Here is a 21,922-nt window from a genome sequence, read left to right on the forward strand (position 1 = left end):
GCAACACGTAACATGTAGAACGAGACATGACGCCTGTTAGGCGATGTTACAATTTTTTCCGACAGAGACAACAATGTTGACGACCAGGTACTCATTTTACACCTGAGTACGGTGATAGGATGTGAGTAAAGAGTCTTTCAAGGACTAAACTAGGCGCCGAGCGAGGCTCGAACCCAGGACCTTCCGATCCGAAAGCGAGTGTCATACCACAAGACCACATAGCCGCAAGAAAAGAGAAAAAAAGGAATGGAGAAAACAACAACCCCCCCCCCCCCCCCCCAAAAAAAAATAATTTAAAAATCAAAACAAACTCTTCCCACTTCCCATACTTTTGGTCCAGCATGTCACAGACACAAAATATTAACAATCCATTTTCCTTTCACTCCCTAACATTGACCCGACCCGCTCCATCAATCTTCGCAGACACACACACAAACACATGCTTAATGGATAGTGTTATAGCACTATTTTCATGTTTTGAGGCAACACGCCTTCTCCGCTCTCACTTACACTTAGCAGTTCGACAGCCATCTACTGCAGGACCGGTTCCTATCGTTTGACGGTCACAATGACGCCTTGTGATTGGCCAATGTCGAAAAAGAACCGGTTCGAACCGGTCCTTGCGATTCACATTTCCCAGGGACTGTACTGTAGAACTGGCGGTCCTAAACATGCTTGGGACCGCTCCGCACTAATGGTAGTCATAATGATAAAGCGGTAGTGGTTGCATTATGGTAGTAGTTTTGATTATGAGGTGTGTGGTTATATTGGTCGTAGTAATGATGATGCCGTGGTGTTTGTTGTAGTAATGATGATGTGATGGGAGGTAGTTGTCAAAAGAAGTGGTGGTTTGGTTGTAATTGAAATGATGATGATGTCACGGTGGTAGTGGTAATAGTGATGATGATGATATGGTAGTGGTGGTTGTTGTGGTGCTGGTAGTGATGTTATAACAATGACGATGGTGGTATTGGTGGGTGAGGTACTAGTGATGATGATAAACAAAGCAAGGCGGCGACGGGGACCTCGCTCCTTAACCAATGCCCCTGGTTGCTAGTCAAAACATCTGTAAAATTACTCCGTTCAGCGGGGACCTCGCTCCTTAACCCAGAGACGCCAACTTTACATTTGGCTCACAGGAGTTTCAGACACCACTCGTGGGAATTTCAATGCCGAAAGAGGAATTTCCGCACACAAGAAAAAGGAATTGGAATGGTATTTGGCATTGTGTTTACACATTGTATAGTTCTAAATAGATAACTGATTAGAATTATATTATGATACATAAACACATTGACAAATACAATCCCAAAGTCTCCTTATTTCCAATGAAGTAAAGCGCCAAAACCTAAGGTAGAGATTGTAGTACTGGTGGTAGTGAGGATGATGTGGTGTTGGTGGTTGTAGTACAAATGGTAGTGATGATGTGGTAGTGGTGGTGGTGGTTGTAGTAGTAGTGGTAGTGATGATGTGGTGATGGTTGTAGTAGTAGTCGTAGTAGTGATGATAATGTGGTGGTGGTGGTTGTAATAGTAGTAGTGGTAGTTGTAGTAGTTGTAGTAGTAGTGGTAGTGGTAGTAGTAGTAGTAGTAGTAGTAGTAGTAGTAGTAGTAGTAGTAGTTGTAGAAGTGATGATGTGGTGGTGGTGGTGGTTGTAGTAGTACTAGTAGTAGTGATTATGATGTGGTGGTGGTGGTGCTTGTAGTAATAGTGGTAGTGTTGATGATGTGGTGGTGATGGCGGTTGTAGTAGTGGTGGTAGAGATGATGATGTGGTGGTGGTTGTATTTTAGTAGTGATGGCAGTGATGATGATGTGGTGGTTGTAGTAGTAGTAATGGTAGTGATGATGTGGTGGTGGTGGTTGTAGTAGTAGTAGTTGTAGAAGTGATGATGTGGTGGTGGTGGTGGTCGTAGTAGTAGTGATGATGATGTGGTGGTGGTGGTTGTAGTAGCAGTGGTAGTGATGATGATGTGGTGGTGGTGGTTGTAGTAGCAGTAGTGGTGGTAGTGATGAAGATGAGGTGGTGGTGGTGCTTGTAGTAGCAGTAGTGGTGGTAATGATGAAGATGTGGTGGTGGTGCTTGTAGGGGTAGTGATGATGATGTGGTGGTGATGGTGGTTGTAGTACAACTGTTAGTGATGATGTGGTGGTTGTTGTAGTAGTGGTGGTAGAGATGATGATGTGGTGGTGGTTGTATTGTTGTAGTGATGGCAGTGATGATGTAGTACAAATGGTAGTGATGATGATGTGGTGGTTGTAGTAGTAGTGGTAGTGATGATGCGGTGGTGGTGCAGAGACGCCAACTTTAAATTTGGCTCACATGAGCTTCAGACACCACTCTTAGGAATCAGGGGTGAGAATGACTGGTCACTAAAAAGGAGGAAATTTTTCATTGTGAAGATCATGACCCATCCATGCGACCATAACCTATAAATTTGAATTTCACTAAAATTTACTGAGATGCGATCCAAGATTTATCTCAGCAATTTCTGATACAACTCGGTGGAATTTCAAAAGTTGAAAGTGTAATTAATTACAACATTTGGTGGTTGTAGTAGGGACGATGATGTGGTGGTGGTTGTAGTAATAGCGGTGGTAGGGATGATGTGGTAGTGATTGTAGTAGTAGTGGTCGTATGGATGATTGTGTGGTGGTGGTTGTGGTAGCTTGGTAGGAATGGTGATGTGGTGGTAGGGATGATGTTGTGGTGGTTGTAGTAGTAGTGGTGGTAGGGATGATGATGAGGTGATGGTTGTAGTAGTGGTAGTAGGGTTGATGATGTGGTGGTGGTTGTAGCAGTAGAGGTGGTAGTGATGATGGTGTGGTGGTGGTTGCAGTAGTAGTGATGGTAGGGATGATGGTGTGATGGTGGTGGTAATATTAGTGGTGGTAGGGATGATGATGTGGTGGTGGTTGAAGTCGTGGTAGTAGGGTTGATGATGTGGTGGTGGTTGTAGTAGTAGATAATGTGATGGTAGTTGTGGTAATGGTGCTAGGGATGATGGTGTGGTGGTGGTAGGGGTGATGTGGTAGTGGTGGTGGTAGGGATGATGAAGTGGTGGTGATTGTAGTAGTAGTGGTCTTAGAGATGATGTGATGGTGGTTGTAGTAGTAGTGGTGGTGGGGATGATGATATTGTGGTGGTTGTAGTAATGGTAGTAGGGTTGCTGATGTGGTGGTAGCTGTAGTAGTAGTGGTGGTAGGGATGATGTGGTGCTATTTGTAGTAGTAGTGGTGGTAGGGATGATGATGTGGTAGTGATTGTAATAGTAGTGGCGGTAGAGATGTTGATGTAGTGGTTTTGGCGAGTGTTTTTTTTTTATTCAGTGATGATAATAATAATAGCAATGTGTCAAAAAGGAGGAAAATTTCTCCGTCTATTGATCAAACACAAGCAACGTGTAAAAATAACAGGAACATAGTTTTGTATTAGTATTATGTAATATATTACTATTACTAGTATAAATCCATTCTTATCATTAGATATAAATTTACTTTTTGTAAACATTTAATGAATTTGTCCTTTCCACATGTTAAAGGCCTACAATGTTATTCAAATAAAAGGCCAGAAAGTATTGTTTTGTTTTGATTTTTACTTTATAAAGCAGGCTACAGTATCTTTGTTACCGAAACCTAGTAGTTATTCAGCATATAAATACAACCCAAGAATCTCTCAAATTGCCAAAGGCATAAAGAAAAAAGATTAAACTAAGCCAATCACCATTGCTATATTCTAATACTGTATATGATCTCTATATACCAGATGATTTAATGGATAGTTGCGAAAGAAAGAAAGAGAGAGAGAGAGAGAGAGAGAGAGAGAGAGAGAGAGAGAGAGAGAGAGAGAGAGAGAGAGAGAGAGGGGGGGGGGGGAGGAGAGTATTCTCTGCCAATATAACATTTTGAATTCTATATCAAAAAAGGGGGGAAAAAGGAAACGAGAAATAGAAAGGAAAAGGGGGGGGGGGGGGGGGGAGAGAGAGAGAGAGAGAGAGAGAGAGAGAGAGAGAGGAGAGAGAGAGAGAGAGAGAAGAGAGAGAGAGGAGAGAGAGAGAGAGAGAGAGAAAATTAAAAAGGCAATAGGTACCTACAACAGAGAAACAAATCCAGACCCATTTGTCCCTCCCCTTCCCCTTCAACCATCAACTAACTAATCAAAGAACACTACTGGTCTTCTGTGTCAATTGTGACATCTGGTGCCATACTGTCTGGCCCAACGTCATAAAAACGGGACTGTCACCAAATTTCACAAGACTGAGCACAGGTGTCAAAATATGACATAAGACATAATGTTGATTTTGTGGTTTTGAGGAAAATGTTTGACACGGCAAATTTGAAAAAGGAGGAAATGTGATGGGATGGGCGAAGATAAACTACCATTCAGGCGGAAATCCGCCTTTAGGCGGAAGATTCTCAGCCCTGAGGAATTTCAATGCCGAAAGAGGAATTTCCGCACACGAGAAAAAGGAATTGGAATGGTATTTGTGTTTACATATTGTAATTGTATAGTTCTAAATAGATAACTGATTACAATTATATTATGATACATAAATGCATTGCCAAATACAATCCCAAGGTTTTCTTATTTTAAATGAAGTAAAGCGCCAAAATCTAATGGTAGAGATTGTAGTACTGGTGGTAGTGAGGCTGGTGTGGTGTTAGTTGTTGTAGTAATAGTGGTAGTGATGATGATGTGATAGTGGTGTTTTGTTGTTGTAGTAGTAGTGATGATGATATTGTGGTGGAGGTGGATGAAGTAGTAGTGCAGTGGTAGTGATGATGATGTGGTGGTGGTATAGTGGTTGTAGTAGTTGTGGTCGTGATGATAATGATGTGGTTGTGGTTGTAGTGATGTTGATGTATGGTGATGGTGGTTGTAGTAAAATTGGTAGTGATGATGATGTGGTAGTGGTGGTTGTAATAGTAGTGGTAGTGATGATGATGATGTGGTGGTGGTTGTTGTAGTAGTAGTAGTAGTGGTAATGATGATGTGGTGATGGTGGTGGTTGTAGTGGTAGTGATGATTGTATTGTAGTAGTAGTGGTCGTGATGATAATGTGGTGCTGGTGGTTGTAGTAGTAGTGATGATGATGATGATGTAGTGGTGGTTGTTGTAGTAGTAGCAGTAGTAGTAGTAGTGGTTGTAGCAGTAGTAGTATAATAGAAGTAGTAGTAATAGTAGTAGTTAGTAGTCGTAGTAGTGGTTGTAGCAGTAGGAGTATAGTAGTAGCAGTAGTAGTGGTAGTGATGACGATGTGGTTGTTTGTTTTTGTTTTTAAGGGTTTTACGGCGCTTGCAACACATTAAGGTCATATCAGCGCCAGTAAAAAGGAAGAAAATGGGATAGTAAAAAGTTCTAGAAATACAATAAAGCATCCAAGAAAAGGGAAGACAAAGGGGAATTGGTTCAAATAGGGAACAGATGTAGATTCCAAGAGCACACTATCAAAGTACTTAGTTTGAGATCACTAAAAGTAGGCAGTTTAGTGAGCAGCAGCAGTGGCAGTCAAATTTTGACCCAACTCGCCCATAGGAAAGTTGTGACTGGAAATTGCCGTTCGCGTTTTGGGGGGTTCAATTAAAGATGCATAACTTCGTTATAAAGAGGAATATCACAGATATTTTGGTATCATTATTTTCGTCTTTCAATTTCCTTTTAAATGGTGCCAATTAAGGAAAACTCCATTAATAATTCCAGAAGTTATATGAAGTTAAAATTTGGCAATTTTCAAATGCATTTATTTTTTTATTTACCGCGTGTGTTTTTAAAATTTAAACGCTTGTTTTTAGAATAACATCTAAACTGTTCATGCCAAATTTCAGGGCTCTATATCGATGCGCAGACACCTTTTAACCAGGGCTGGCGGAGTCGGTTATTTTTAAACCGACTCCGACTCCAGCCTTGAAACCAACTCCGACTCCTCAAGCATAGTATTAATAGGTAATAATATGCAACCAACACTCGCAGCTACTTTTAGCTTTTCCCCAGTATATGTATTATAACAATACAAGCCGCTTCATATTTGAAACTAGGACAAAAAAGGAACTGAAACTAGACAAAAAGGAAACTGAAACTAAGATATGAATAAAACTGTCATTAAGACCAACAAAAAGAGGAAAAGTGAAATTAAGACAATATTGAAACTGAAACCATTTATACTAAAATAAAGTCACTTCTTATGGTCTTATGGTTATCCCACTTTCTAATAACCTAACTTTAACATTGAAGAGTCAGCATCCCCACCCTCCCTCTAGTCAGGTACGGGGTGATTGGCATTGATGCCAACTTAAATGTACAGCACGAGAGCATGAAGGTTGGGGAGGAAAGGGGGTTTTGGAAGCATAGTTCACCTTTAGCTAATACCAATGTAATTTTTTTCAAATTCTATAGGCCTGGATACTATCTATATCTAGTATCTAAAATATTACACATTGAATGATATAAAAATGCGGTGTGTTCTTTTTTACGAAACCCGCCGAATCCCGACAAAGTTATGGGAAGTAGGTGGCAGTGGGGAGTGAACCTAGAACTCAGGGAAGTGTACACCATTGGGGAGTGAACCTGGGACTGGGTTTCGGCGGGTTTAGTAAAAAAGAACTAGTGCTTTTTTACGAAACCTGACAACATCCAGCAACGTTATGGGAAGTGAACCCGAGACTCAGGGAAGTGTACATCAGTCGGGAGTGAACCTGAGACTAAGGTTATCGGCCGGTTTCGGCGGGTTTCGTAAAAAAGAATTAGTGCTTTATTACGAAACCCGCCGAAACCCGATAATATCCGGCAAAGTTATGGGAGTTTGGCAACAGTGGGGGGTGATCCTGGGAATCAGGGCGGTGTACACCAGTGGGGAGTGAACCTGGGACTGTGTAAAAAGGATATCAGTGGGAAATAAACCTGGAACTAAAGGGAGATGGATACCATTGAAAGTTGAAGCCGGATATGGGAGTTGAGTACCAGAGGAGAATGAACCTGACACTATAGGAGATGGGCGCCAGTGTGGAGTGAACCTGGGACTCAGGGAAGTGCACACCAATTGGGAGTTAACCTGGGACTGTGGGAGATGGATAACTGTGGGTATCCGAGCCGAACTATAGGAGTTAGGTACCAGAGGAGAATGAACCTGACACTATAGAAGGTGGGCGCCAGTGGGGAGTGAACCTGGGAGTCAGGGAATTGCACACCAGTGGGGAGTTAACCTGGGACTGTGTAAAAAGGATATCAATGGGAAATAAACCTGGAACTAAAGGGCGATGGATACCATTGAAAGTTGAAGCCAGATATGGGAGTTGAGTACCAGAGGAGAATGAACCTGACACTATAGGAGATGGGCGCCAGTGTGGAGTGAACCTGGGACTCAGGGAAGTGCACACCAATTGGGAGTTAACCTCGGACTGTGGGAGATGGATAACTGTGGTTATCCGAGCCGAACTATAGGAGTTGGGTACCAGAGGAGAATGAACCTGACACTATTGAAGGTGGGCGCCAGTGGGGAGTGAACCTGGGAATCAGGGAATTGCACACCAGTGGGGAGTTAACCTGTGAATATCTAAAAAAGGATATCAGTGGGAAATAAATCCGGCTTCAACTCCCAATGGTATCCATCTCCCTTTAGTCCCAGATTTATTTCCTACTGATATCCTTTATACATATTCCCAGGTTAACTCCCCACTGGTGTGCAATTCCCTGAGTCCCAGGTTCACTCTCCACTGGCGCCCACCTCCTATTGTGTCAGGTTCATTCTCCTCTGGAACCATACTTTCATATTCGGCTTCAACTTTCAATGGTATCCATCTCCCTTTAGTCCCAGGTTTATTTCCCACTGATATCCTGTTTACATAGTCCCAGGTTCACTCCCCACTGGCGCCCACCTCCTATTGTGTCAGGTTCATTCTCCTCTGGTACCAAACTCTCATATCCGGCTTCAACTTTCAATGGTATTCATCTCCCTTTAGTCCCAGGTTTATTTCCCACTGATATCCTTTTTACATAGTCCCAGGTTCACTCCCCATTGGCGCCCGCCTCCTATTGTGTCAGGTTTCTCTCTCCCCTGGTACCCAACTCCCAAATCCGGCTTCAACTCCCAATGGTATCCATCTCCCTTTAGTCCCAGGTTTATTGCCCACTGATATCCTGTTTACATAGTCCCAGGTTCACTCCCCACTGGCGCCCACCTCCTATAGTGTCAGGTTCATTCTCCTCTGGTACCAAACTCTCATACTCGGCTTCAAATTTCAATGGTATCCATCTCCTTTAGTCCCAGGTTTATTTCCCACTGATATCCTTTTTTACATATTCCCAGGTTAAATCCCCACTGGTGTGTAATACCCTGAATCCCAGGTTCACTCCCCACTGGCGCCCACCTTCTATAGTGTCAGGTTCATTCTCCTCTGGTACCAAACTCCTATAGTTCGGCTCGGATACCCACAGTTATCCATCTCCCACAGTCCCAGGTTAACTCCCCACTGGTGTGCAATTCCCTGACTCCCAGGATCACCCCCCACTGTTGCCAAACTCCCATAACTTTGCCGGATATTGTCGGGTTTCAGCGGGTTTCGTAATAAAGCACTAATTCTTTTTTACGAAACCCGCCGATAACCTTAGTCTCAGGTTCACTCCCGACTGGTGTACACTTCCCTGAGTCTCGGGTTCACTCCAGTTGTCTACTTTCCATAACTTTGCTGGATATGGTCGGGTTTTGTAAAAAAGCACTAGTTCTTTTTTACGAAACCCGCCGAAACCCAGTCCCAGGTTCACTCCCCAATGGTGCACACTTCCCTGAGTTCTAGGTTCACTCCCCACTGCCACCTACTTCCCATAACTTTGTCGGGATTCGTCGGGTTTCGACGGGTTTCGTAAAAAAGACACACCCATACAAATGCAATGTCTGAAAGTGGTAAGGAGTCGGAGTCGGGACTTCTAAAACCGACTCCGACTCCACCCTCAAACAACCGACTCCGACTCCACCCTCAAACAACCGACTCCTACCGACTCCGACTCGCCAGCCCTGCTTTTAACTCTGCGCCGAAATGCCTTGTTTACATTATCTTCTCATCATGGCTGCCGGGCGATATCGATATTTTAAATTTAGTTATGTATTATGTTAAATTTAGTCCATAATATTTTCAGTACTATTATTAACTATGTTTTTATTTTGAATAAATACTTTCCAACTTTATTTATAGGCATTTTATAGTTTTTGTTTTAAAAGTTCGTATATTTCTTCTCTTTGTGAAATTCGATATTAATAATATCGATATTTTAAAAATACCAATTGCTTTAATTTTATTTTATTTTACTTTGCCATCAAGTCATCAAGTTTCTTTCCCATATGATTAGGTATGTTTATCATTTGTATCCATATTTTAAAGGCCTTAGCCTTAATAATTATTATGGTAAGAAGTTCTATTAGTTTTGACACCCCCATACATTGAGAGAGAAGGGGCATAAAATTATATTAATTGTCAGTTCAAATGATGTAATCGCAATAAACCCAAAGTAGTTCAGCAGAATTTTTTTAAGTATTAAAAGCCAGAACTTTCCTTCTAATTATAATAGGGAATCTGTTTCAATTTATTTAAACTTTTTCAATCTACCATTTTATTTATATGCAATTAAATTGCCATAGGTAAAAATAAACTCATTATGTCATTACACAACATGTTTATATCTTTTCATTTAAATAATCTCAAACCCTTTTTTATTCTCTATGTATTAATTAAAAGAGGGTAATTATTTGCAATTGTTTCAGTGAGATATTGGAGATAAATCCAAAAGTGATAGAGCAAATTCTTTCTTACGTCTAGCCGAGTTTTTGATTATGTAACATTTGCGTCATATTATGTAATAATGTGTTAATTTGAAATGTTTATCTTCCTCTTTATTAATGTAAATGCATTGTCCTCGATAAGACGAACATTTTGGTATACAATATATGATAAGAACTCCATATTGACTGTTTTAACCATTTTTTATTAACATCACACGTTTTCGGTCACAACTTTGCAATGGTAATTTTGGGGTAAAAATCGGTCTGAAATTTCAGACTTTGAACTGCCGTAACTACATTTCTAATCAAGATAGAAACAAAATTCAAACTGTTTTGTAATCTGTGTTGCCAGCTCTTTCATGTGACATTGGTTTCAAGTGTGTGAGGTACATTTAGAATTTCTATTAAACTCCCTACTAAAAGTCGAATCCAGACACAAGCACAGGTCCCCGCTAAGAGGAACACACTCAACTGTTTTACAAATCATATATAATATAAAGAAAGCATAATACAGTGCATAACAGAGAGATGATTTACAATGAAAAAAATATCATCTCCCAAAACAATACATTCGACTGCTTCCCTCTCAGCCAGGACCAAGACAAAACCAAGTAATCTCATTCCAAGACAAAGACAGAAAGCATATTGGAAAACAGATATAAGGGGATAGAAGACACGGTATGTACCCCCCTGCCCACTATGGGAGGTCAGGAACCCCACCCTGACGTTGTGGTTGTGGTGGTTGTAGTAGCAGCGGTAGTGATGATGATTTGGTGGTGGTGGTGGTTGTAGTAGTAGTAGTGGAGGTAGTGATGAAGATGAGGTGGTGGTGGTGCTTGTAGTAGTAGTGGTAGTGATGATGATGTGGTGGTGGTTGTAGTAGGTGGTAGTGATGATGATGTGGTGAGTGGTGATGGTTGTAGTACAAATGGTAGTGATGATGTGGTAGTGGTGGTTGTAGTAGTAGTGGTAGTGATGATGATGATGTGGTGGTAGTTGTAGTAGTATTAGAGGTAGTGATGATGATGTGGTGATGTTGGTTGTAGTAGTAGTGGTAATGGTAATGATGTGGTGGTGGTGGTTGCAGTAGTAGTGGTAGTGATGATGTGACGCTGGTGGTTGTAGTAGTAGTGGTAGTGATGATGAAATGATGTGGTAGTTGTGGTATCTAGAGTTGCAGTGATGATGTGGTGGTGGTGGTTACAGTAGTAGTGATGACGATGTGGTTGTAGTAGTGGTGGTAGTGGTAATGCACGAAATATACTTATATTCATAATCCTGAATGATTTTCCAACAAATTGGTACCAAATTTTAATATGTTCTTAACTTAAGACTTAAGAATTTGTAAAACTAAAAAAAAACACCCCTTCTTACTAATTCTTACTTCTCCTTCGGTTGACATTTTCATGGAATTTCCCATCTAAATTCTAATACTAATACTGTTAAAATAACAATATAAAGTTATAAAGAGTGAAGCTACCTCAAAGAACATGCGGTACGTCTCCAAAGACAGTGGCATTTTATTATTGTTTATTTGAACGTGTTACTGAGTCTAAGGCCTAGCTTTATTTCGCTGCCTTACCTTCCCTGTATTCCGCCATTTTGAATTCAGCGCTTTTTTTTTGTTGCCAGATAATAAATTTATAAGGAACTGTGTTTTGGTGGACTGAAAACACATCTGTGTTCTTGGCCCTGTATTAGGGAACTGTGTCCACTGGTGGACTGAAAACACAGATGTGTATTCAGTCCACCGGAAATAAAAATATTTAAAAAGGACCAATTATCGTCTATACTTATCTTAATCGATAGTGACGACTTTGATACTGAGCCTATTATAGGCATCATCAGAAGTGCTGGGATTACCCGCCCAAATCATTACCCGGGTAATACCCGGGTAGTGGTCTGATTACCCGGGTACCCGCGGGTACCCGTGGGTACCCGTGGCAGGAGTGACTTTTGTCCCCAAAAATTTTTTTGTGGGGGGGGGGGGGGGGGGGGGGGGGGGGGGGGGGAGAGAGGGGGCTTTTTTATTTTTTTTTATTACTTTATTATTTATTACAACAAATGAAGCGAAACTGAAGTAAGGAACAAAGATAATTAACTGCAATGAAAAAAAATAAATAAATAATAAATAAAATAAAAGTACCTGAGATTCCTTTAAAAGATAAGAACTAATAAAATATAGTCTGAACCTATTGATTCCAAAATTGAATCAAATGCATGTTAACAAATAAAACAAAAAAATCATTGTAATTGAAAAATAAAGTAGGAAAATCTTTTGAAAAAATGTCATGTAAATGTAAATATGTAAATAAAATTGTATTATTTCCAATTTTTGTTCAAAAATATTAAAACCGCCAAAAATGATCACTCTCAGTTCGGTTTCCATTTGTTGAAGCGGGTACCCGTTACCCGCCCCTTTTACCCGAGTACCCGGTTTAACTTTATTCCCCGCGGGTACTCGCGGGTACCCGGGTACCCGCCCAGCCCTAATCATCAGAAATGGACAGGCATAAAAGTTATAGCAATTCAACGGCTTAATCATATCATTTGTAGAAAACAGTAAGGGCTGCCTGAAGCCGGTGATCGTAAAATACTAACGAAAGAGTGAAAATGGAAAGGCTTCGTATGGGAACAAAACAGACAATGGACGTTTCGGGTACAAACCCTTCGTCAGCACAACAATACACAAATAAACGTGGAAAACAAATAAAATATAATGAAAAATAACTTGTATCGTCTGTACTCAATGGTGGTTGCAGTATGAATGAAATGTTAGCGTGGCGTGGGTAGAGGATAGGGTGCCCCAGGGGGGTGATCTAATTGATAAGCAAAGGTCAGCGTCAGGGAACAGAACTTTCCAGACTATAATGGAAGATAAAAGACATATTGGTAGTAGTAGTAGTAGTAGTAGTAGTAGTAGTAGAAAAGTGCCAGAAGACAATAGAGAATAAAAATTTTTTTCGCGGCGGTGGTGGGGTTTGAACCTGCGACCTTATTGGTACGACAACTCCGCCTGGCAGGTGAGAGCGTGGCTCTACCGTGTGAGCTATCCACGAACACAAAAATATTCGTTTCAAACTCAAAGTCATTACTAGATCCCTCTCTCACCCACTTCTTGAGACCGCCGATTCGTTCGTACACCACCATCGCGAATAATTTTGACCAGCAGTTAAGCCTAATAGCCAATATTCTCAACACAAACATATAACATAGAAACGATTGAGACATTGAGTATGCTCCGGTGTATGGGGTGAATTTTTAATTCAGAAAAGTGAGTGGAGCAGGCACTTATGTTGGTAACAACAAGATATGAAGTGAATAGAAAAGTGCCAGAAGACAATAGAGAATAAAAATTTTTTTCTCTATTGTCTTCTGGGTTGGTTTGAGGCGGACCGGTAGAGAGGGGGAATCAGAGAGAGAGAGATAGGGGGGGAGGGAGAAAGAGGGAGGGGGGGGGACAAAGAAAGAAAGAAAGAAAGAAAGAGAGAGAGAGAGAGAGAGAGAGAGAGAGAGAGAGAGAGAAAGGGTGGAGGGGGGAGGAGAGGGGGCGGGAAAACAGCCGAGAGATAGCTGGGTCTATATGTATATTAATGGATGAAAAAGTGGATGATTGGACACAATGAGAGAGAGCTAGGAAGGTAGATGACTATGAATCGGTGGATAATCAGTAGATAGATAGCTAGCTAGCTAGCTAGCTAGATACATAGATAGATAGATAGATAGATAGATAGATAGATAGATAGGTAGGTAGGTAGAGTTGTACTTTTAGTAGTATGAACAGTAGTAGTAGTAGTCGTAGTAGTAGTAGTGGTAGTAGTAGTAGTAGTAGTAGTAGTAGTAGTAGTAGTAGTAGTAGTAGTAGTAGTAGTAGTAGTAGTAGCAGTAGTAGTAGTAGTAGTAGTAGTAGTAGTAGTAGCAGTAGTAGTAATAGTAGTAGTAGTAGTAGTAGTAGTAGTAGTAGTAGTAGTAGTAGTAGTAGTAGTAGTAGAAGTAGTAGTAGTAGTAGTAGTAGTAGTAGTAGTAGTAGTAGTAGTAGAAGTAGTAGAAGTAGTAGTAGTAGCAGCAGCAGTAGCTGTAGTGGCAGAAGTGAGAGCAGCAGTGGTGATGAATATGGGTGACGTTGACATCTAGTGGTGGTCAATCCTGGTGTTGAGTCCGCGTGGAGTCAGCGTTCCCAACAACTTGATCAGGTGAGTTTCCCTACGTCGACGGGCGGAAGTGTCCGAATGGCAAAAACTGAGCACACACACACGCACACACTGTACATCGCAGTGGTCTGGCAGATTGAAGTGTCTGGCCACTGCTGTGTCTGCACAGTTCGATATGTCACGCAAGTGCTGCACGAATCTGTCACCCAGCCTCTTTCGGTCTCACCAACGTAAGCAATCCCACACAGGGAGCACGTAATCGCATAGACTAGATTACGGTCAGTGCAAGTAAACGGCCGCCTGATGTCCCAAATCTTGTCTGGAAAACTGACTCTGTTGTACTCCCACAGGTGCCCACAAGTCTTGCATCGGGGGTCGCATACACGATCTGGCTTTAGGTCCATCCCTAGGTATGGGTTCCAGGCGGCTTCTGACCAGGAGATCCCTCAGGTTACGATCCCGTCGATATGCTACCAACGGGGGTTCTGAGAAAACTCTGTGGGTGTCTTCGCCCGCCTGGAGGATCCCATAGTTCTGCAATAGGATGTTCCTCACTTGATCGGCATGGGGGTGATGCGTGAGGACTAAAATGGGACGCTGTGTCTCCTGCTTCCTGGCATTGCGAGGCCTCATTGCTGCTTCTCTCGACACGAGGCTGGCTTTCCGGACAGCCTTAAGCAAAACCCTTTCGGGATATTCCCGTGCCCTAAAAAAATCGAGCATGCGATCACGTTGAAGCGCAAATTCATCATCTTCCAGACAGAGTCTCCGCAAGCGGAGTATCTGACTGAATGGGATGGAGTCTTTGCACTTCACCGGATGGGATGACCGATAGAGCAGGTAGCTGTGACTGTCCGTTTCCTTGTAGTGTACAGTGGTCCGTACTCCCGTGCTGGTCAATACAGCCTTGATGTCCAAAAAGTTCACCTCAGAGGTTGAAATCTCATAAGTGTACTCTATGGACGGGTGGAAGGAGTCCATCGCTAGGATGAACCCCTTCAACTGGCTGTGGGTCAATGACGTAATGCCGAAACAGTCGTCAATGTACCTTTTGAACAGCTCGGGGGCAGGTCCACTGTACTGATGGAAGAAGGTTTCCTCAAGGTAGCCATGAAGAGGTTAGCATATGAGGGACCCATCTTGGTGCCCATCGCAACACCTGAGATCTGATGGAAAAATACATCATTGAACTCAAAAATGTTGAGTGTGAGCACAAGTTCGGTGAGCCTCACAATGCTGTTGCTGGAAATCCCTGGTAATGGATGGCGGTCGACGAAATGCCTGATGGCACGCAGTCCGTCAGGATGCGGTATGGATGTGTACAGTGCCTTCACATCCATGGTGAAAATTAGCCGTGGACGTTCATCCTGGAATCGAATTTCGTCAATGACACCAAGAGCATGGTTAGTGTCCTTGATATACGATGGCAGGGTGGGAACTATACGTTGAAATACCGCATCGAGGAACTGCGATACCTTCTCAGTGGGGCACGAGATAGCCGACACAATCGGCCTTCCAGGTGGAGTGTCAGACAATTCCGGATCTTGTGTATCTTAGGGAGCATGTAAAAACATGGATTACCTAGGTCGCTGGGGTCGTGTTTAAGGACCTCTGCTCTACTAGGTAATTCTCCTGCGATATCAAAGACTGGATTGTCTGGTTTTTTTTATTTTTAATTTTTTTTTTTTAATTTTTATTTTTCCTTTTTTTTTTCTTTTATTAATTTCTCTCTCTCTCTCTCTCTCTCTCTCTCTCTCTCTCTCTCTCTCTCTCTCTCTCTCTCTCTCTCTCTCTCTCTCTCTCTCTCTCTCTCTCTCTCTCTCTCTCCCTTCTCTCCCTCTTTTCTGACCATCTACCTATCTATCTGCCTATCCATCTATCTATTTATTGGTGTATTCCACTTTACTATCGCATCGTTCCTTCGCGAAGATTCGACCTTCGCTCATCCAACAACCCCCCCCCCCCCCACCTCCGCCGTGACCCTTTCACCTCGCCCCTCCAACCCCCCCCCCCCCCTACTGTTCCACTACAGCGTTCTACTACTACTACTACTACTACTACTACTACTACTACTACTACTACTACTACTACTACTACTACTACTACTACTACTACAACTACTACTACTACAACTACTACTACTACTACTACTACTACTACTACTACTACTACTACTACTACTACTACTACTACTACTACTACTATACCAATATGTCTTTTATCTTCCATTATAGTCTGGAAAGTTCTGTTCCCTGACGCTGACCTTTGCTTATCAATTAGATCACCCCCTGGGGCACCCTATCCTCTACCCACGCCACGCTAACATTTCATTCATACTGCAACCACCATTGAGTACAGACGATACAAGTTATTTTTCATTATATTTTATTTGTTTTCCACGTTTATTTGTGTATTGTTGTGCTGACGAAGGGTTTGTACCCGAAACGTCCATTGTCTGTTTTGTTCCCATACGAAGCCTTTCCATTTTCACTCTTTCGTTAGTAATCATATCATTTACAGTGTTTTATTTACTCTCTGAAAATCTTGATTGAGAGTTGTTCGAAACCGGGTGCCTGAAATAGATCTCAATTCTCGAAACCGATTTATAACAAGATATGAAGTGAATAGAAAAGTGCCAGAAGACAATAGAGAATAAAAATTCTTTTCGCGGCGGTGGTGGGGTTTGAACCTGCGACCTTATTGGTACGACAACTCCGCCTGGCAGGTGAGAGCGTGGCTCTACCGTGTGAGCTATCAACGAACACAAAAAATTTTCGTTTCAAACTCAAAGTCATTACTAGATCCCTCTCTCACCCACTTCTTGAGACCGCCGATTCGTTCGTACACCACCATCGCGAATAATTTTGACCAGCAGTTAAGCTTAATAGCCAATATTCTCAACACAAACATATAACATAGAAACGATTGAGACATTGAGTATGCTCCGGTGTATGGGGTGAATTTTTAATTCAGAAAAGTGAGTGGAGCAGGCACTTATGTTGGTAACAACAAGATATGAAGTGAATAGAAAAGTGCCAGAAGACAATAGAGAATAAAAAAATTTTTCGCGGCGGTGGTGGGGTTTGAACCTGCGACCTTATTGGTACGACAACTCCGCCTGGCAGGTGAGAGCGTGGCTCTACCGTGTGAGCTATCAACGAACACAAAAAATATTCGTTTCAAAACTCAAAGTCATTACTAGATCCCTCTCTCACCCACTTCTTGAGACCGCCGATTCGTTCGTACACCACCATCGCGAATAATTTTGACCAGCAGTTAAGCTTAATAGCCAATATTCTCAACACAAACATATAACATAGAAACGATTGAGACATTGAGTATGCTCCGGTGTATGGGGTGAATTTTTATTCAGAAAAGTGAGTGGAGCAGGCACTTATGTTGGTAACAACAAGATATGAAGTGAATAGAAAAGTGCCAGAAGACAATAGAGAATAAAAAATTTTTTCGCGGCGGTGGTGGGGTTTGAACCTGCGACCTTATTGGTACGACAACTCCGCCTGGCAGGTGAGAGCGTGGCTCTACCGTGTGAGCTATCAACGAACACAAAAAATATTCGTTTCAAACTCAAAGTCATTACTAGATCCCTCTCTCACCCACTTCTTGAGACCGCCGATTCGTTCGTACACCACCATCGCGAATAATTTTGACCAGCAGTTAAGCTTAATAGCCAATATTCTCAACACAAACATATAACATAGAAACGATTGAGACATTGAGTATGCTCCGGTGTATGGGGTGAATTTTTAATTCAGAAAAGTGAGTGGAGCAGGCACTTATGTTGGTAACAACAAGATATGAAGTGAATAGAAAAGTGCCAGAAGACAATAGAGAATAAAAAAATTTTCGCGGCGGTGGTGGGGTTTGAACCTGCGACCTTATTGGTACGACAACTCCGCCTGGCAGGTGAGAGCGTGGCTCTACCGTGTGAGCTATCAACGAACACAAAAAATATTCGTTTCAAACTCAAAGTCATTACTAGATCCCTCTCTCACCCACTTCTTGAGACCGCCGATTCGTTCGTACACCACCATCGCGAATAATTTTGACCAGCAGTTAAGCTTAATAGCCAATATTCTCAACACAAACATATAACATAGAAACGATTGAGACATTGAGTATGCTCCGGTGTATGGGGTGAATTTGGGGTGTTGAGAATATTGGCTATTAAGCTTAACTGCTGGTCAAAATTATTCGCGATGGTGGTGTACGAACGAATCGGCGGTCTCAAGAAGTGGGTGAGAGAGGGATCTAGTAATGACTTTGAGTTTGAAACGAATATTTTTTGTGTTCGTTGATAGCTCACACGGTAGAGCCACGCTCTCACCTGCCAGGCGGAGTTGTCGTACCAATAAGGTCGCAGGTTCAAACCCCACCACCGCCGCGAAAAAAATTTTTATTCTCTATTATCTTCTGGCACTTTTCTATTCACTTCATATCTTGTTGTTACCAACATAAGTGCCTGCTCCACTCACTTTTCTGAATTAAAAATTCACCCCATACACCGGAGCATACTCAATGTCTCAATCGTTTCTATGTTATATGTTTGTGTTGAGAATATTGGCTATTAAGCTTAACTGCTGGTCAAAATTATTCGCGATGGTGGTGTACGAACGAATCGGCGGTCTCAAGAAGTGGGTGAGAGAGGGATCTAGTAATGACTTTGAGTTTGAAACGAATATTTTTTGTGTTCGTTGATAGCTCACACGGTAGAGCCACGCTCTCACCTGCCAGGCGGAGTTGTCGTACCAATAAGGTCGCAGGTTCAAACCCCACCACCGCCGCGAAAAAAATTTTTATTCTCTATTGTCTTCTGGCACTTTTCTATTCACTTCATATCTTGTTGTTACCAACATAAGTGCCTGCTCCACTCACTTTTCTGAAACCGATTTATCAAACATTGACGAGATTCTTACCGTGGCTGCAAGATAGTCATTGGGCCTGGCCAATTTGGCCAAAATTGGCCACACAGATAATAATGTTTCTAGAACATACCCTAGAATTAAACGAATGAGAATATGTACGGAGCCTAAAAAGTGTCCACCAATGAAAGCATTCAGCGCCATTTTATCGTTGGCTGGGAATGTAAGCATTACCATCTAATTACCATTCATTCGGTCTCTATGTCAACATAACGACACAAGAAAAACAACAAACAATATCAAAATCCACAATAACATGGTTCAGAACTTTTGCGTATCCATGCCGCAATAAAGCTGTCAAAAAAAATGAAGTTAGAGAATGTGTGTAACCATGTATTATAACAACGTATAATGTGTTTTCCAACCACCACATCTTCAGTCACTATCTACTACTACAACCACCATCAGCACTTCAATACTACCACAACTATTACAACCACCACCACTGCATCATTATCATTACCACTACACCACCACCACATCATCATCACTACTACAACCACCACCACTCCATCATCATTACTACCACTACTACTACACCATCACTACCACCACTATGACAACCACCACCACCAGATCATCATCACGACCACTACAACTGCAACAACCACCACCACATCATCCTCACTACCTCTACTACTACAACCACCACCACAATATCATCAATACCACCACTGCTACAACCACCAGCACCACATCATTATCACTACCACTACTACTACACCACCACCAACACATCATCATCACTACCACTACTACTACAACCACCACAACCACATCGTCATCACTACCAATACTACTGCAACCACCACCGCCGTATCATCATCATTACCACTACTACTACAACCACCACCGCCGCTACTACTACAACCACCACCACATCATCATCATTATCACTATTATTACAACTACAAGCACCACCACATCATCATCACTATCACTACTACTACAACTACAACCATCACCACAATATCATCACTACCACAACTACCACAACCACCAGCACCACATCATTATCACTACCACTGCTACTACAACCACCACAACCACATCGTCATCACTACCACTACTACTGAAACCATCACCACCATATCATCACCATTACAATTATTACTACAACCACCACCACCACATCATCATCACTATCACTACTACTACAACTACAACAACCACCACCACATCATCATCAATACCACTACTACTACAATCACCAACACCACATCATCTTCACTACCACCAGTACCACAATCACTACCATTGGGTTTTGGAGCTTTACTTCATTTGAAATATGGAAACTTCGGAATTGTATTTGGCATTATGTTTATATATCATAATATAATTCTAATCAGTTATCTATTTAGAACTAGATACTATACAATATGTATGCCAAATACCATCCCAATTCCCTTTTCTTGTGTGCGGGAATTCCTCTTTCGGCATTGAAATTCCTACGAGTGGTGTCTGAAATTCATGTGAGCCAAATTTAAAGTTGGCGTCTCTTTGCTATGATGATGCAGTGAGTGTGAGAGAGTCATCACTACACACATAAACAACAGAAAATTTAAAAACATGACTATGACACGCAACCACTCACACATGAGGCTATACTATTTATCATTTTCTCTATATAGAACAGGACAAGACAACAAGAGCTTGACCCTCTCTACACTTCGCATTGATGTTTGTCGTCTGACGAGTTCAACTCTTGGTCGACCTGTCAATATTAAATTTTTTTTTTTTTAAACTTGAGCTTTTATATAGCGCAATATCCACTAAACGTGCTCAAAGCGCTTTACAATGGGTCCCTGGCCAACAGCAACACATAACATGTAGGACGAGACATGACGCCTGTCAGGCGATATTATTACAAAATTTTGGGACAGAGACAACGCTGTCAACGGCCAGGTACTCATTTTACACCTGACTACGGTGAGAGAATGTGAGTAAAGAGCCTTCTCCAAGGACTCAAATATGCGCCGAGCGAGGCTCAAACCCAGGACCTTCCGATCCTAAAGCGAGTGTCATACCACTAGACCACATAGCCGCACAGACCACATAGCCGCACAGACCACATAGCCGCATATTCCTTTTTGCCTAGGACGTAATCATTAATAGAATGTTGTGTGGTTTTGACCGTGAAGAAAACCTTAAGAAGTCACATTTATATATTTCAGAGACATCATTTTGAATAATTTTGAGTTAAACGAGCGAGCAGGAAGTTATTTCCTTAGATTTCATGAACGGTCGATCAGCGCTTGTTTACTATAGTAACGCAATTCCCAGCCCATGTCTTAACGGCGGATGGTTTTCTCATCGAGGCCGCTGGTTGGCTAGCCAATAAGAGCACCGTACGGTTTCCATTGGGTAAATTCCTTGTTCTAGAATTAATTTAAAATTAACTTTTATATTATCTAGATATTTTTTAATTTTTCCTAGTCCTTTAGAATTTTTTGTGATTATCAAAACCGATGAATTTTCCGAGGAGATCAGAGTTTTAGTATTGCTTGCCCAAGTAAGGTTCTATTTGGTCACTCTTCACATCGATCACTGACCTCGAGTACGGCTGTGCTTCGAGGCCGCCCCGGGCGCGAGTTTTTTTTTTTTTTTTTTGCACCAGGTTGGGAACAGGCAGGTTTAAAAATGGGCCAGGGAGGTTCCTCTCCGTCTACCGCCTCACGCTGATTCGTGGAGAAAAATAATCACGTGACAGTACTTTTACGTGTCGTTTTGACACGCAAGCGGTTTATATGAACCGTAGGATCAAGTCGTTGGGCGCTGACTCCACGCGGACTCAACACTAGGATTGACCACCACTCACCTCCACTTGCAACAACTGCCACTACAGCTGACTACAACTATACTACATAACTACTACTACTACTACTATACTACTACTACTACTACTACTACTACTACTACTACTACTATACTTACTACTACGATACACTACTACTTCTACTACTACTATACTACTACTATATACTACTACTACTACTACTACTACTACTACTATACTACTACTACTACTACTACTACTACTACTACTACTACTACTACTACTA

The 21,922-nt window shown here is 41.9% G+C and overlaps 1 protein-coding gene across 2 annotated transcripts in view; it reads right to left on the minus strand.

The window, feature by feature from the left end:
• LOC144979909 (uncharacterized) overlaps window positions 1-11,515 on the minus strand; it is a 36,224-nt gene extending 24,709 nt beyond the window's left edge. Inside the window, exon 1 of one of the 2 annotated variants that reach the window (XM_078927186.1) lies at window positions 11,352-11,515. In XM_078927186.1, coding sequence (XP_078783312.1) covers window positions 11,352-11,370 — 19 coding nt within the window. In that variant the 5' untranslated portion in view covers window positions 11,371-11,515. The remainder of the gene's footprint in view (window positions 1-11,351) is intronic. The other variant, XM_078927176.1, reaches the window with a different exon arrangement.
• Between the last annotated feature and the right edge of the window lie 10,407 nt (window positions 11,516-21,922).

The sequence above is a fragment of the Berghia stephanieae genome, chromosome 1 (genome assembly GCF_034508935.2).
Source record: "Berghia stephanieae isolate SIO BIC M18660-M18661 chromosome 1, UCSD_Bste_1.3, whole genome shotgun sequence".
NCBI lineage: Eukaryota > Metazoa > Mollusca > Gastropoda > Nudibranchia > Aeolidiidae > Berghia > Berghia stephanieae.